Source organism: Bufo gargarizans, chromosome 3 (assembly GCF_014858855.1).
Source record: "Bufo gargarizans isolate SCDJY-AF-19 chromosome 3, ASM1485885v1, whole genome shotgun sequence".
NCBI classification, from domain to species: domain Eukaryota; kingdom Metazoa; phylum Chordata; class Amphibia; order Anura; family Bufonidae; genus Bufo; species Bufo gargarizans.
In genome coordinates, this window is record NC_058082.1 from 167,325,754 (window position 1) to 167,342,747 (window position 16,994).

Sequence of the window (16,994 nt, forward strand, 5' to 3'; positions counted from 1 at the left end):
TTGCTTCAGGCTCCCAAGATCCCTTATACTGGGAATTTTTGGAAACAGAAATCCAGGTAGATATTAGAATGCGGACGGATCCCGCAGCAGGGAAACAAAAGGGATGGGGTGGGTTAAAAGGAACAAGTGTATTAACTTGTATAAAATATATTTGTAAATTTTAACTGGTTGATATGAGAACTTGTATATTTGCTCCAGAAAATAATAGAGGATAAAAAAAAAAAAGAGTGAATGGGTCTGGATTCGGTGCGGGTGCAATGCGTTCACCTCACGCATTGCACCCCAAACGGAATTCTCTCCCGTGTGAAAGGGGCCTTAGGGATTCGGTTATGACTTTCTGTTATAACATGGTTATAACGTAAAATAACGGAATCCATAAGACGGAAGGACGGGTCCGCTCTTCTGGCCTTAGACTTGTATTATGACAGAATGCAAAACGGAATCCTTTAAAAGGCATTCCATTTGCTCTGTCTGGGCATTCCGTTATTTTCCGTTATAACCATGTTATAACAGAAAGCCATAACTGAATCCTAACGCTAGTGTGAACCCACCCTAAGTCGCAATCTCACTCCAGGAGCAGTATGGAGTAGAAAAATTGGAGTAACTTCTCTAGACCAGGCATCCTCAAACTGCGGCCCTCCAGCTGTTGCAAAACTACAACTCCCAGCATGCCCGAACAGCCTACAGGTATCAGCCTACAGCAGGGCATTGTGGGAGTTGTAGTTATACAACAGCTGGAGAGCATCAGTTTGAGGATGCCTGGTCTAGACAGAAGTGTTAGGTTTAAGGACAAGCCAAATATATCAAACAACATGCAACATTTGATACATTTGGCACAAAATACTCCAACACAGACTGAAGCAAAACTGACTTCAAATATTCTCCTAATGATAAATTCCCCTCATAGTCCCTGATTTATCATACCTTCACTCCAAAATTCTGGAGTAAAAAAAAGTCACAAAATAGGGCTTTTGCAACTTTTTTGCACTTGCGCCAAAATTTAAGCACTTGCGCAATAATTTTCTACTTTTTACACTGAGTTGCGCACAATTTTGTGACTTTTTGCATTTTTACACCACTCACTCCAGTTTTGTAATATGGGTGGAAATGTTGGTGTCGTTAGCTATGTTAGGGTCCATTCACACGTCCGTATGTCAAATCTTATCTATTCTTTCCTTGTACAATGACCTCTGCACAGGTCACAGAGCATGCAGACAAAACACGGACACCGGCAATTGCGGACAAGAATAGGACATGTTCTATTTTTTTTCAGAACGAAAGTGCGGATCCACAAATGCGGATGCGGACAGCACATTCCGGCCCCATTGAAAATGAATGGGTCCGCACCTGTTCCGCAAAATTGCGGAACGGATGCAGACCCATTTTGCGTACGTGTGAATGGACCCTTTATGAGTTTCACTCTAGATTTATCATTGCGACTTTTTTTTAAGTTGCAAAAAAGTCACAATCTCACTTCAGGAGGAGGGTGGAGTAGGAAAACTAGAGTAGATTTTATAGACAGAAGTGCTAGGTTTAAGGACCAGCCAAATTTATCAAACAACCTGTGACATTTCATAAACGTGGCACAAAGTACTCCAACACAGACTCAAGCAAACCTGACTTCAAATATTCTCCTAATGATAAATTCCCCCCATAGACTTTCTACTGAGTACGTCTTTACAAGCAAGGATTGACAGCTTTCTATGGCAGCACTTCTCTCTCCTCGTTCTAGTGATTGTGGGGGTCTCAGCACTCAGGCCCCACCGATCAAAACCTTTGATAAGTCACTATGATATAACAAAAGTTGTTTTTTTTTAAACTGTAGGGGCACTTTAAATTCCTCTGCATAGACACAGATCTAAAGGATCACATGCTGGCTCCATGAAACCACCAGCAGAGGGAGTGTCAAAGTTTACTGCATATAACAGTATACAGTAAGCGCCCTCTAGTGGTAACAGCAGGCAGACAGAAAAGGATCTTTTAACTCTATGGCTATTCAGGGGATTTAGAGGTCTGTGTCTTATCAACCAAAAAAAAAAATAATGATTTATTACAGCCTGAAGAATTTATCACCTATCCATTGGATAGGACTTCAATTGGTATAGCATTTATCACCTATCTAGTGTAATACCTCTTTAGGAAGTTAATCAGTAGAGATTTAGATTACAAGCAGAAAATGATATTAAAAGGCAAAAATCACTTTAAATCAGATGTATAGATTATAAAAATGTGGGCAGCAATACGGCAACGGGCAGCACACGTTTGTGTGAATGAGCCCTTACTCTTCCACAGCCAGGTCTTTGTCTTTGTATCGCCTGTTCACTACAGAACAGCAAATAAACAGAATAAACTTCTGCAGGGAAGAGAGCCATTTTTATCTACTCCTCTGCAGTGAGTACAGCAGGGAAAGTTATTTTTATTGGCTGATCTGCATTGATTTAACCCCTTTAGATGCTGTGGTCTAAAATTGGAAGTGCACACTTCCTGGCCTGGGACATCATCCTCTGGCTCCAATAGCCACCGGGTGCCTGCTGTTTAAACAGCAGAAACCTGGGGCTAATGTCTGCGATCGGCAATAACGATGATCACAGCCATTTAATCCCTCAGATGCTGTGGTTAAGGGCTCGTGCACACGACAGTATTTTGCGTTCAGTATACTGGCCGTTTTTTGAGTTCAGTATGCGGTACATATACTGAACCATTCATTTCAATGGTTCAAAAAAAACTGGTGTCTTCGTGTGCATTCCGTTTCAGTATTTCCGTATTTCCGGACCGTGAAAAGATAGAACATGTCCTATTCTTGTCCGCAAATCATGGTGCTTGGCTCTATTAAAGTCAATGGGTCCGCAAAAAAAAAACGGAACACATACGGAAATGCATCCGTATGTCTTCCGTATCCGTTCCGTTTTTGCGGAACCATCTATTGAAAATGTTATGCCCAGCCCAATTTTTTCTATGTAATTACTGTATAATGTATATGGCATACGGAAAAACAGAAACAAAAAACGGAACAACGAATCCGTAAAAAATGGACCGCAAAACACTGAAAAAGCCATACGGTCTAGTGCATGAGCCCTAAATGTGACCACGGCATCTGAGAGCTCTAAAACTGGTACACCTCTTCTGGCCCGGGACACCATCCCCTGGCTGAGGTCAGGGAAGGCATTCTGTGATAGCAATAGGCCTAAGCCTGTACAAGGCATCCAGGCCTATTGCTAGCATATTCCAATACTGTCCTGCAGATGGCAGCACTGCATATTCTGTAATAAAAAAAAAAATTATTACAGAATAAAAATGGCAATCTAATAATTACATGCTATAGTCACCTAGAATGACTTAAAAAAAAATTAGTTTTTCAAAAAAATATTAAAAAAATATAAACATAAAATTTCCCCCCAAAATTACAATAAATTACCAATTACCACAGCATCTGAGCACTTGAAATACCAGAAGCGCACGCTCCCTATGTGGCGATCAGAGGAGCCAGAGCGTGTGTGGCAGCCCCTGTCACTCAGAATGTCCGGAGGCTGCTGCATGGCAGTTTCCATGGAGACCCTGCCTGTGGCAGGGCTTCATAGAAACACAGTAAAATCATCATAGACTCCAATGCTAATGCCATTTGCTGTTGATATCCAACAGCAAATGGTGCCTTAAGAAAGTATGACTTGTCCTGCAAAAAACAAACCTTCAAATGTCTATGTGAACAGAAAAATAAAAAAGTTATGGCTACAAGAAGGGCGGGATTAAATAACGAAAAAGCAAGAACGCAAAATCCTCCAGGATTGAAGTTAAGTGTTGGTAATGAACAAAGATAATTATGTGAAATGCCATCTATTCAATAACAGCACTCTCACATGGGGGTGTTTTGGTGATGCTCTTATACTTGTCCTTATTTTTATCTCAGTTTGAAAAAGGACATCTGTGTCCTATGTCGTTGCCACTTGCAATATACAGGTACCGGCCGTGTGCTCCCCGCATCACAGATGCGGACCCATTCACTTAAATGGGTCTGCAATCTGGAGCTGTCGTGTGTTTCTGTCCGAGCCCCCGCACCGCCAAAAAAATAGACCATGTTCTATTTTATTGTGGTGCGGACAGATCATGGACCTATTCAAGTTCAATGGGTCTTGATCCATCCCGGCCGCTGCACGGACGTTGCCCGTGCATTGGGGACCGCAAAATGCACAGAACGGCCGCGTGCATGAGGCCTAAATTGCATACTGATATTGCGTTAGCCATTTGAGTGAAGACTCTTTATTTCTATGCAATATTGGATGAAATAAATTCTACACTATAAGATGTACATAGAGGATCTTACCCAATTTATATAGTCATGTAGTAAAATATCTATTACCCATGTATATTTATTATGTATTGTATATTGTATAAATAGTCAATATAGGAAAATGTTTAGAATATATTTATCGTATTCTTCGTCTAATAAGTGGGGTAAAAATGGTGGTGTGTCTTATCGAGCGAATGCTAATTTGTGTTTTCTTTATGGAAGCGCTGATTAGTAGACAGAAGGTGCAGGGAATGGTGAGTGTAATGCTGGTATTATTCACGTCTCCATGGTCTTCTCGGGCTGCTGCGCTGTGTCCTGACAGCATATAGCTTCAGGACATAGCTTCAGGACGATGACCTGATGCTGTGCAACGTCAGGTCACAGGGCTTCGCTGCAGGGAGAGCGTGCTGGATCTCCTGAGTGGCAGCACTGTCCAGAGCAGGAGAGATAAGTTGTTTTATTTCAATTTTGTCTGATCTGAGGTCTGATGAAGATTGAGGGTCTGATTTGAGGTCTGATAAAGATTGAGGGTCTAATGAAGATTGGGGGTCTGATCTGAGGTCTGATAAAGATTGAGGGTCTAATGAAGATTGGGGGTCTGATCTAAGGTCTGATGAAGATTGGGGGTCTGGTCTGAGGTTTGATGAAGATTGGGGTGTGTAAAGATTAGGGATCTGATGAAGATTATGTGTCTGATTTGAGGTCTGATGAAAAAAAAAGAATTTTCCTCCTTCTAGTTGCGTATTATATAAAAATATGGTATATATTATCCATTGTAGAACTTTTTTTATAGTCAATGTATTGAAATATTTAGTATTTATTTATATATTTTATATTATTTATTTAGTTAATACAGAAAAATATACATGATTTATATTGTATAACTATAATATATTTGTTTTACTTTAAATGTAGTAGTGCATTTTATACCAATATTTAAAAAATATTACCTTTTATTATCTCCTAGATTATGAATGGCCTTTACATAGGAAACTTTGTCCTGTTTGGATATATTTGGATGTACTCTTCTCCACTGCTTCTATAATGCACCTCTGTGCAATTTCTCTGGATCGGTATATTGCTATACGAAATCCTATCCATCACAGCCGCTTCAACTCAAGAACCAAGGCTTTCACTAAAATAATTGCAGTATGGACTATATCTGTGGGTAAGTACATCAATATTTCAGGCGTAGGAAGCTAATTATAAAGATAAACTGTGACAGAATAACAACCACCTAACAGATACCGAAAGCTGACAAATTGCCAGTTGTAGAGCACTTCTTTTTATTAACATTCTTAATACTTCGGCTTTATTGCGCCATAAAGAAATGTAGAACTGAACTAGCCATTCTACTTGTAATAGTAAAGCAGTGATTCATTAGTAACTGCCATCACTGAGTCTACAAAAATTTAGGGCAAAATGTTATGTTTGTGTACACAGAAATGTTCAATCAGTATAACTTTAATCCCCCCAAAAAAACATTTAATGGCCTAGATAAAGTGAATAACAGTGTTAAATTAGGGGTGTTTGTATGCAGCATAAAGAATATACCTAGTTAGAAGCGATTCTATGAAATGCCAGAAAAATGCACCTCATTAAAAGGGTTGTCCCACAAAACATATTCTACATTTTTCAAACCAGCACCTGGATGTGAATAATTTTATAACTGCATGTAATAAAAAAAAATTGGCATCTCTAAATGTATCTCTGTACCTCTATAGCACCACCTGCTATTTTTTCTTTACCTTATTTCTTTGTTCACCTCAGTTTTATCTCCGAGGTGGTCGCATATGCTCAGTTGAGGTGGTCGCACATGCTCAGTTCCATCCTTCAGCTGCCACCAGCTGTATCTACTGTTAGAAGCTTTGACGGATACTTGGAAAGAGTTGCAGCAGAAAGTGCACACTGTCACGAGGTGTGAACCAACTGTGCCACGTGTCCTACCTCCTCTAAGGGCGTTGTCTAAGTGAACCCCTCGATCCTTACAGTACCCCTGATGGTGGGGATAGACTTTCCTGAGGGGAACACTAGGTCACTACCTCTTGAGGAGGATAGCCACACGAGGCAGCTGGTCCAGGCAGACCAGGAGGTACCTGAGAAAGGTACCAGAGGTACAGGCGTTGTCAGTAGGCTGAGTCGTTACCAGGAGCAACAGTGCAGGACCGAAGGATGAGGCAGAGGTGAAATCAGACATGCAATAGGTCAGGGCAGGCGGCACAGGTACAGGTCAGGCAATACGGGTTGGCAACAGGAGAGTCAAAGCAAGCAGGCAGGTATCAAACAGGTAGAAGAGTCCAGGAACACAAGTACGAGTCAGGAACACAGGCGGATATCAGCAACCTTAGCAGGACACAAGGACCTTGACACTGAGGCATCTGGGAAGGGGGCTGAGCCACTTATATATGTGCAGGATGGCTAGGATTCGTTGGTGAGGTCACATGATCCAACCCATAAAACACAGGAAGTGACAAGCGCCGACCCTAAGGAAATGCTGCAGGAAACAAGCAGCAAGTATGCTGTGGCCAGGGCTGAAAGGAAACGCTGGCAGATCACAGCTGAACACGGCACCCGGGACGTGGCGGTAAGCAGGGGAACAGTGGCACAGAGCAGCCGCTGTTACACACACCACTTGAGAAAGGACCCCTCCTTTCCCCCCGAGCTAACAGCTTGAAATAAATTTTGCATAGCAATAGGAGGTACAGGGCTGGCTCTAAATTTGTTAGAAAGAGATTTTCATGTCTGATGTTCATAATTAATGAGCTAACCCCTTTCAGGGGTGTACATAGAAATCACTGGGCCCCATAGCAACAATCTGAATTGGGCCACCTAACAGTGATGGCTCTCTGATTACTGAAAATGTAGTAGTGTTACCTGCAGTCCTATGTAAAACCACAGATAACACTAGTGCTGATAATGTGATAGTGTTACCTGCAGTCCTATGTAAAAACCACAGATAGCACTAGTGCTGATGTGGTAGTGTTACCTGCAGTCCTATGTAAAACCACAGATAACACTAGTGTAGATCATGTGGTAGTGTTACCTGTATCCTTAGTGTCCCTCCCTGTGTCTCTCCCACGGACTCCATGCTGGCGGTGCTGCCTCCTCTTTCTTCTTCTTTCTCTTGCCCCGCACAGAACCTCCTGATGCAGCTGCGTCAAGACATAGGAACACTGTGGGCATGGTGATGGTGACACAAACAGAGACACAGGGACATACACACACATGCATACAATAAATATGATCACATCACACATCACTGCTCCTGCCTGTCTGCTTTGGTAAAGCCGGGCATAGATGGGCTATGTCAGGTTTTAGCAGAGTGGGCACAGGACAGTGGGCACAGGGCGCGATATATATGCGATCACAGCTGAACGAGTGCAGGGCAGGAGCCCGCATACACATCGCACCTCCTTCCAGTGTCCACTGTGCTAAAGCCATACGTAGGCCATCCCCCACATCTTAACCCCTTTGCTACCAGCACCATTTTGTCATCACTTCTCTTACCCCAAACCCCTTTAACTCTTTGCTGCTGATGCTGAGTGTGCACATAGTCACCAATCATATGCCCCCCCCCAAAGGTGACTGATGTGTTGGGGGATGGGTGGCTTGGGGGAATATGATTGGTGGCCATGTGCACATTTAGCATCAGCAGCAAGGAGTTAGAGGGGTTATCCAACCCCTAATGCTCCCCCCAAATGCCCAGGGGGGAGTAGGAGGAAAGCACACTGTCCTCTATGAGCTTCCCCCCCCCCCCCCCCCGGAGTCCACTATGAGCCTCTATGAGCCCCTTCAAGCCCTAATGCCCCCCAAATGCTTTCCTCCTACTCCTCTCCCACCTGGGCATTTTGGGCGGCATTAGGGGTCGGGGGGCTCATAGAGGACAGTGTGCTTTCCTCCAACTACTCCACCGCCCTGGGCATTTTGGGGGGCATTAGGGGTTGGGGGGACTCATAGAGGACTCGGGGGGAGGCTCATAGAGGACAGAGTAGAAGGAAAGAAGACTGTTCTCTATGAGCCCCCCTCCCCTCCCTCCCTAGGAGTTCTCTTGCTGGCAATGCTGCATTATCCCTTCCCATACACAACACAACCACCAACCAATCAATCAATCAACAGACCACTGTCCGTGGCTAGTCAGGAGCGGGCAGTCCTTCAGTCTGGGCTGCATTCACTAGTGCCACTGCACTTGCTGTCACCGGGACTCAGCACGGCAGGGCAGTGGCAGATTACTTTTTAAGCATAACGGGCGACGAGGAGGAATGAGTGCAGCAGGGTGCCGTGTGTGTCGCCTACTTGCCGCGCTCACGCACTCTGTATGTATGAGCTGTGCCCGCTCCTGCTGCCTGCAATAGACTGGCCAATCAGCAGCTGCCTCTTTGTGCTGATTTGCACTGATTGGCGAGTGTGAACTAAAACACGCCCGCAGCCCAGCCGGATGAATCAAGTTCAGGCAGGTGCCGCCGATCAAAGGCAAGTGCCGCGGGCGAGCTGCGCCTGCGCCACAAGTCTGTGTACTGTCTAAAAAAAAAAAGAAAAAGGAGGAGGAAGGGCCTCCCGTGCGCTCGGGCCCCCCCTGTGCTGCGGGCCCCATAGCAACGGTGTGGTTCACCTATATTGGCGGTACGCCACTGACCCCTTTAAATGTTACACGGAAACACTGCTCAGAAGCTCTGCTCATTGTAAAGAGATTGATACTCCTCAATATTTTTTATAAGATATTAGTAGAATGGGAGAATGCTATTAGACAAAGTCAACTTGAAAAGTATATAAAAGTAAAAACCCTACAACAAAGGACATAAACATTATACTGTCCCTCGCTACCTTCAAACATGATAGAAAAGAGCAAAAGATGTTTTCTAAGCCATAGGGATGCAGTTTGCTGGGATTTTCCTTGACATTTCAAGTTGCTACAACATTTTTCTGCATTGAAAAGTCCCTGTTGAGAGAAACTATTATTTTTCATCTGAGAGAGGAGAATGGTGATATATTAAAGGAGATTTATGTAAAATGGTGTAACTAAAAACTGGCTTAATTGCCTATTGCAACCAATCGTATTCCACCTTTCATATTTTAGAGCTGCTTTGGAAAATGAAAGATGAATGCTGATTGGTTGCTATAGGCAACTAAGTCCGTTTTCCTTTTGCCAGTTTTGACAAATCTCTCCCATTTTGTACTGCATGATCTACACATGTTCCACAAAAAACCACAAAGAAAGATTATTTAAAAGAATTACATTTATTTAGTCTTGACAAGAGTCTCTAAGGGGGGCATAATTATTTTACATAGATATATAAATAGGCAGTACAAAAGTAAGGTGAAAAGCTGTTCCGTGTAAAATCCCCTCAAAAGACAGTGGGGGACATTTATCAATAATAACATTATTTGCGCAAAAAAAATATACAAACATTACAAAACAAAAGTGGTGATTTGGTTTACCCCATATATCAAAAGACTCTTGGAAGACTTTTAAAATGTGACTTTTTAAAATAAACTGGATTACTTGCCTATTTCTCTTGATTTCCAACATTTTAACGCCAATAGCACGATAATGCTACTTTTTTAAACAGAAATGCGCCATTTCAGCCAACCCTGCTAGACCACACTTGCAACGTTTGAAAAATATTTGCGACTTTTCAAGCATATTTCCAACATTTCCTTTGCATCTTTTGTCTCCGACTGGGGACATTTTTGTTATTGTTTTGTTTTTGTTGAATGTCAATTTACTGACAGAACCCTGCTGTTTAGCTCATTTATATTAGATAAAAATAAATGTATCCTGTTTTAATATTTACCTATCACTTGTTTTTTTTTTTTTCATCGATGCAACTTTTTGACAAAAAGTCAAATTTTTCTGCCATAAATGCAACTTTTTACACAAAATACCACCACATAAGCTGGCTTATTTGTCCACCATTTCTGCCTATAAGAGGATGATAAATGATGCGTAATATGCGCCAATTTGATAGCGCCGCCTACTTTGACATTTATGGCTCATTTCTGGCGTGATGCATTCTTTTTGGTGAAAATTCTGGAGAAAACAGTTGATATATTTGGCACAAATTAAAATGCCATTCTTTTTCCACATTTTACTCCATAATTCTGGTGCAACATGCTTAGTAAATGGTCCCCAATGAGTGCTCCCTCAATCTGAAGAACACCGGGCTAAATTACAAGAGGCGACCAGGTTTCTTCACCATAAGAATTGTACATCTGTGGAATAGTCATTTCAGGATCTGTTCACAGCAGAAACGGTTTATGGCTTCAAAATAAAGATTCAATGATATCTTAGAACAAGATAACATTAAGGCTTATGTAAATGTGCAGAATTCTGTTTTTTCACTCCGTTTACCTTCAGCCACATTGCCTTCCATCCCTTGGTTGAAATTGATAGACATCTCTCTTTTGCCTTCACACGTCTTGGTGTTTTCATATGGCTTGAAGTCCACATCAAAAACTAGGGTACGCCTAGTGTTATCTGCTCTTTGCTGTATTTCTAAAAATGTCTGCCATGTAGCTGTACGTAGAGTACAAAAATGGATTCTTGTAAACAGTCTTAAAGTGAAAGTCTACCTTGAGCACCAGTTTCAAGTGTGGAAAGGGAATTAGCCACTGCTAGACACCTCACCTCTGGCAGTGGCTTACCTCAACTGACAGTAACGGACTGAGTTGAAATTCAACAAGCCCAATCCTCTTTTTCCCAACATCGTTGCCATACACTGTTCAGACCATGGGGCAGATTTATCATAAACCGGCAGAGTACACAAACATGCAGTTTGAGACTTTTTCACGCCAGACAACAGGCGTATTGAAACGATGATGACAAACTGCGAGCTTTTGAGACAACTCAGGTCTCTTCCTCAGGCATTATACAGTATTTAAAAGATTCCCATATTTATACACAACAGTATATAGAAATAGTGAGGTAGAGGAGACCAGTGATGTTAAATCAATATGAGTGGAGGAGGAAACAAACATTTTTAGCAGTAAATTGTTCCAGTAGTTACAGATAAGGAGTGTGAAAGCTTTATTTTGCTGATATATATCCAGTCCATGAATTTGATGAACCCAGGAGATCAGAGGGATGAATTCCTCAATAGGGTTTTCTAAGATTTTTTTTACTGATGACCTATCCTCTGTATCTGATTGGGACCCCCGGGACCCCCCACCGATAAGCTGTCTTGAGAAGGCACTGGTGCTCCTGTGAGTGCTGCTGCCTTCTCGCAGCTTAACAAGCTCAGCGCTGTACATTGTATAACGGGTGTGCTTGGTATCGCGCTCCGCCTCCTTCACTTGAATGGGGCTGAGCTGCTCCATGAACAAGTCATCACTAGGCCTAGGAAAAGCAGAGAGAAGGCCGCAGCCACCGATCAGATACTGATGACCTATCCTGAGGGTAGGTCATCAGTATAAAAATCTTGGAAAACCGCTTTAACAAATGTAGAAGGACATAAATCCATGTAACACCTTAAATCCTGATCTGAGTGTGTCAAAGGTTGTGGTGAGTTTATACTTTCAGACTATCCTGTCCTTCTTTGATTTGAAATTACTTTCATGTATGTGACGTTGTGGTCATGGCTACAAAAGAGTTTCGGTACCGACAGATCTTTCCTTTCTTCTTTTATTGTTTGGTGATGACAGTTCATTCTTGTTCTAAGCCTTTGACCGGTTTAATCAACATAGAGACTCCCAGTAGGACATTTGGTACATATAATCAATTAGGCCACATTTCACATAGTGCAGGTGAAGGTACCTGGGATCTTGCCTGTATAGAAACACTTTTACACCTATGACCACAGCCTCACAGACATTAGATGTTATCAGTGACTGACCGCTATCTATGGATACAAACTTATACAGAGAATCAGTCACTGATAACACTTCCCCCATGTATTGACGGCTGTTCATGGGGGTGGTCTTAAGTTACAAAAAGCAAAGATGTAAATGTAGAAATTACAAGTTTTACAGAATTTTTCCCCACAAAAATATATATCAATCTGCTCAGCTTTTCCTGCTCTGTAACATGTTGCCTGCATATTGCATTGCATTTTGTGGGGACAGGTCCTCTTTAAAACAGCTGATCAGTGGGAACTCCTTCCAATCCAATACTGATGGCCAATCCTAATCAACATTAAAATGCTTCAAAACCCCTATTAGTCTTTTTATGCATTGATAACATGGTCAAAATATAAATAAGTTACTGCATACATAGGACTAGAAAAAATGGTCAAAAAGTTTATTAGAAAAGTACTATTTTCATTTTGTTTTGCCTTCATTCATGCGGTAAGTACATAACGATCTTCAGAACACTTATGGGAGATTTTAATCTTAGAAACATCATCACTGCCTTTTTCTTTGATCATCAAAATATATCCAGAGCATTAAAATTTTATTCATCACACTTAACGAGTTTCCAAAAAGATCTAAAGGAATGTATCTTTTCTAGGCAGTAACAGGCAGCACTTTAGTAATATGGTGAGTTGATAATCTTGTATACCTTGCACACCCACACATATTGTCCTCCTGGGACACATTGGAGAAATGGCAGAAATGGCCATTCCACTAGTTCCACAGCTAAATTAACGTAAAACCAAGCTGATAGTGTACCAGAAATGAAGATTAGAGAGATCCGGCTACAATACATTATGCTACCCCCATAATCCAAGGAGTAGGACCAGTGTGTCACACAGCCCAATGTTGTACAAATGCCTTATGATGGTTTGTGTAGACACGTTGGCTGCATTAGGCTTGAGATGTGACGTCCAATTTCACTTGCAGTACAGAATGGATCAGTATGCGCCACTCTTCTAATTAGATGATTTATCCGTGCAGAGGTTCACCTCTGTGTACCTCTTGCTGTCATTCCAGTTTGTTGTTGTTCTCCCAACCATAGGACACATTGAACAGTGCTGACATCTTGGCGTAGTCACGTAGTGATCTGCCAGAGTGATAAACCCAATACCTTTCAGTTTAAGGATTCTGTCTCTCTCAGTCTGTGATGAGTGGCAATAACTGGCATATTGGCAAACAGGAGTCATCACACAATCATCCCACGTGACTAGATTCGGAACAGTAAATGCATTGCACCCTTTTTTGTTTTTCATTGGTACACTATGATATTAATAGTGGTCTATGGGGCTGTGACTGTGTTACAAGGTGGATGTTGAACTGCTATGCCGCTGAAAAGATTTGGGGCTACTCCTATGGGTGTTGTCTAGATGAACCCCTGGTCTACCCCCTTTAATCCATATAAAGGGATCTGGACTCCACTGCAGAGGAATCACCATTCTACTACCGTACCTTTTGGACTAGTCTCTGTCCAACTGACTGCAGACCCACAGGGGTCAAGTCTGGGTGCAGAACACAGAGGGATCAGACAAAACCGCAGTCAGGGATCAGCCACGGTCGGGACAGGCAGCGTTTATGTGATCCAATAAACAGTCAGAGGTCAGTGGACAGCTCAGGGTCAGAATGGAGATCAGGCAGCAAATCTGGAAAACAGGCAGACATCGGTACATGGGCAGACAAATGTAGAAAAACACTACAACTTTTCAGGAAACTGGCAGACTACAGGCATAGCAGAAGCAAGCAGAAGCCTGTGTGGAGGAAAGGGATGCCAGTGGTGATTCTCCAGCAGTCAAACCCACTGGGTAGGAGAAGGGGAAAGCCAGTGCGATTGAGCTGTGGGGACACAGGACAGCGGAGCCGGTGGGCAAAGACTGCCACATAACAGTCTGTCATGTCAGTGACACAGTTATTCCCCAACTGTGGTTCGGAAACCATCCGATCACTGTTCATCGAATAGAACTTCACTGGACCACCTTCGAAGAGGATTTCTCTTGATTTTTGCATATTTGGACATGTGTCTGGACTCTCCTTGACCTTTGTCTGTTTGGACATGTGATTACTGACCCCTCTGGCATGCCTCATGTCAATCTGCTGTATATATTCATTGGATGCCGTATCTTCCTACAATGCTACTTGTTTGAAGAATATTTTGACCCTGTGGCCTTGGCGTGGGGTGCTGTGGATTATAGCACGGAACATTATTCTCTCTTGTACTTAACTTTCTAGTTCTTTGTTCTTTTTTCTTTTTTTCTTTCTTTCCCCTTTTTTTTTTCCAAATATAGAAGATTAGATATACCTAATAATCACAAAATATATTTCTATATCCATAAAATGAAATTATAACATTTCTATAAGAATAGTTTGAATATTTAAAAATTACAATAAATTATAATAAATATCATGAAAGAAAATTAATGGAGAATTGTATTAGAAATTATACTTATATAATAGAATAAATACTTTAATAATAATAACAATAATAAAATAATATGAAAAATATAAAAATACATATATTTTAAAAAAAACTGTATAGGGAGGGGATAATAATCATTAAAAATCTTTTAAAAATTCATAAAAAAATATAGAAAATATAGAAAATATAAAAAGCAAAAAAATTATAAATACAAAACAAACAAAAAAATATTTTGATATAAATATCTGAGTGAGAAATTCAATATTGAACATAAATGGGTATACAGTATAAATTAAGTAAAGGTTTGGGGTAAAAAGGAATAAAAATGAGGCTCTTGTGTTCATTTATACACTTCTAGGTGTTAAATCATGCAGCTGAATCAACACCTCAAGTCCTTTCTGACAGGTTAATTCTGCACATGACTATAGATATTTCATATAGGTTTTACTTAAAGTTTGGATGTTATACTTTTGTGCACTAATAATATAACAAAATAAATAAATGTGTCATGATGAATTGAATAGGTACACCCTATGGTACTATTCGCATAGAGCATTATCACTATTTTTTATCACTTTTATTAGTCTATTTCACTATTGTGTTTTGTTTTTACTTTTGTCCCCTTTTCCTTTGATTTATTTTTTGTTACTTTGTATTGTTGGCTTCTGTATACTGCTTGTATTTTCCATTATTGATTTTTTGATTCTCTATCTACTTAATCTAGATCTATAAACATTGCGGTATCTTGTGTACATTTCCCGTTCTGTTTCTCTTTCTGTTGCTCTGTGCGTATCCGCAGCATCCCTCGCCGCGGCATACCCTGTGGTCCATGCGCGTCATGGCGCTTCCGGCTGCTGACACGCAGTGGGTGCCTACAGGCCTGCGCGTGCTGCTATATCCGGCTTTTGGAACGCAGCACGCGCCGGCTCGGGTGGGCGCATGCGCGGACGGCATAGCCGGACGCCGTTCGCTTTTTCTTATTCGCTACACATGTATACTTTGTGAGGCTATCCTTCGCTTCTTCCTGTCTCCTCATGTTAATGAGGCAATCACCGCCTCCTCACTCATTCTTTTTTTTTTTTTGCCACATATGTATATTTTGTGAAGCTATTTCTCACTCCCTCCTGTCCCTCCATATTAATGAGGTAGTCACCGCCCCCTTCCTCTCATCTGGGGAACAGCACGCAGGTAAAAATCATTACCACTTGATTATGTAGTATATATATATTTGACTATGGGCTACCAAGGACTAGGCACTCCTGAGGAAGCCAGCAAGTCTGGCGATACGCGTTGGGCTTTTCTTCTGACCACCACGCACGCCCCCCCATCATGCCATTTTTATGATAAGTATTTGAGCTTTATTTATTGTTGATGGATTACATGCACTTTATAATGTTACATGCTCATGGATGTGGGGGTCTGTTTATGAATTTGTGGTGAGTCAGATGGGCATGTGCCGATATTTGGTTCACATGACCTTGACTTGTTGTATACAACGATTTTAACTCATCTTGTGTTGTGTCTGTGTCCTTGAATACATTTGTTATATTTAAGATGTGCGGCTCCTGGCTCGGTATTCTTTTTCTTCCTCTCTGTTACATTGTGCATTATATACCGTGAGCCAGCACTCTTCCTTTTTTATATTTTTTTGGATGTACCCCCATCTTTTGAATTACATGGTTATTCCCCAAGTTGTTATCCTGGCGTGCTGGTCTTCCTTCACTCCACTCTGTCCCACATATACTGTACACAGTGTCGGACTGGGGTACCTAGGGCCCACCAGTAAAATATATTTTGGAGGCCCACCGTACAGATACATTCAAATATAATAAATAATCTAACAAGTTTTTTATATGAACATAGGCTGGTTGAGGTGCTGTACATAGAATATATATGTAGTGCAGTAAGTCTTCTGTGTTATGTGCCACTTGTGCAGGGGGTGGGAGACTAGGGGCCCACTTTGCTCAGGGGCCCACCGGGGGATTCCCCTGTACCCCTGTGGGCCAGTCCGAGCCTGACTGTACATATACTTTTTATGACTCCCTGATCCCCTTGTCAAGTTGTGTAAACCTTGTATCAAAGAAAGATCACAGTGACGACCTGTGAGAAGAGAGATCCTGTTAATGCTTAGATTATATCTTGTACAGAGTTAGACACAAGTGAGAAAAGATGCTATATCTTCAAACACTGTTAAATCAAAAAGTGCTGAATAGGTAAATCTTGTACATTACAGTGATGTTTACCAGGGTATATTTAGGAACTATGGGGGGAATTTATCATGAGGGTAATATTTAAAGTCAGATTTGCTGCAGTCTGTTTTGGGGTACTATACTCCACATTTATCTAATGTCATATGTGACTTGATAAATTTGTCTCATCCTTAAACTTAACACTTTTGTCTAGAAAAGCTACTCCAGTTTTCCTAATCCACCCTCCACTACTGGAGTGAGA

At 41.5% G+C, this 16,994-nt stretch overlaps 1 protein-coding gene across 1 annotated transcript in view; it reads left to right on the forward strand.

The window, feature by feature from the left end:
* The window catches only part of HTR2A (5-hydroxytryptamine receptor 2A), a 63,644-nt gene that overhangs the window by 19,919 nt on the left and 26,731 nt on the right, over positions 1–16,994 (forward strand). Inside the window, exon 2 of the mRNA XM_044287633.1 lies at positions 5,253–5,453. Coding sequence (XP_044143568.1) covers positions 5,253–5,453 — 201 coding nt within the window. The remainder of the gene's footprint in view (positions 1–5,252; positions 5,454–16,994) is intronic.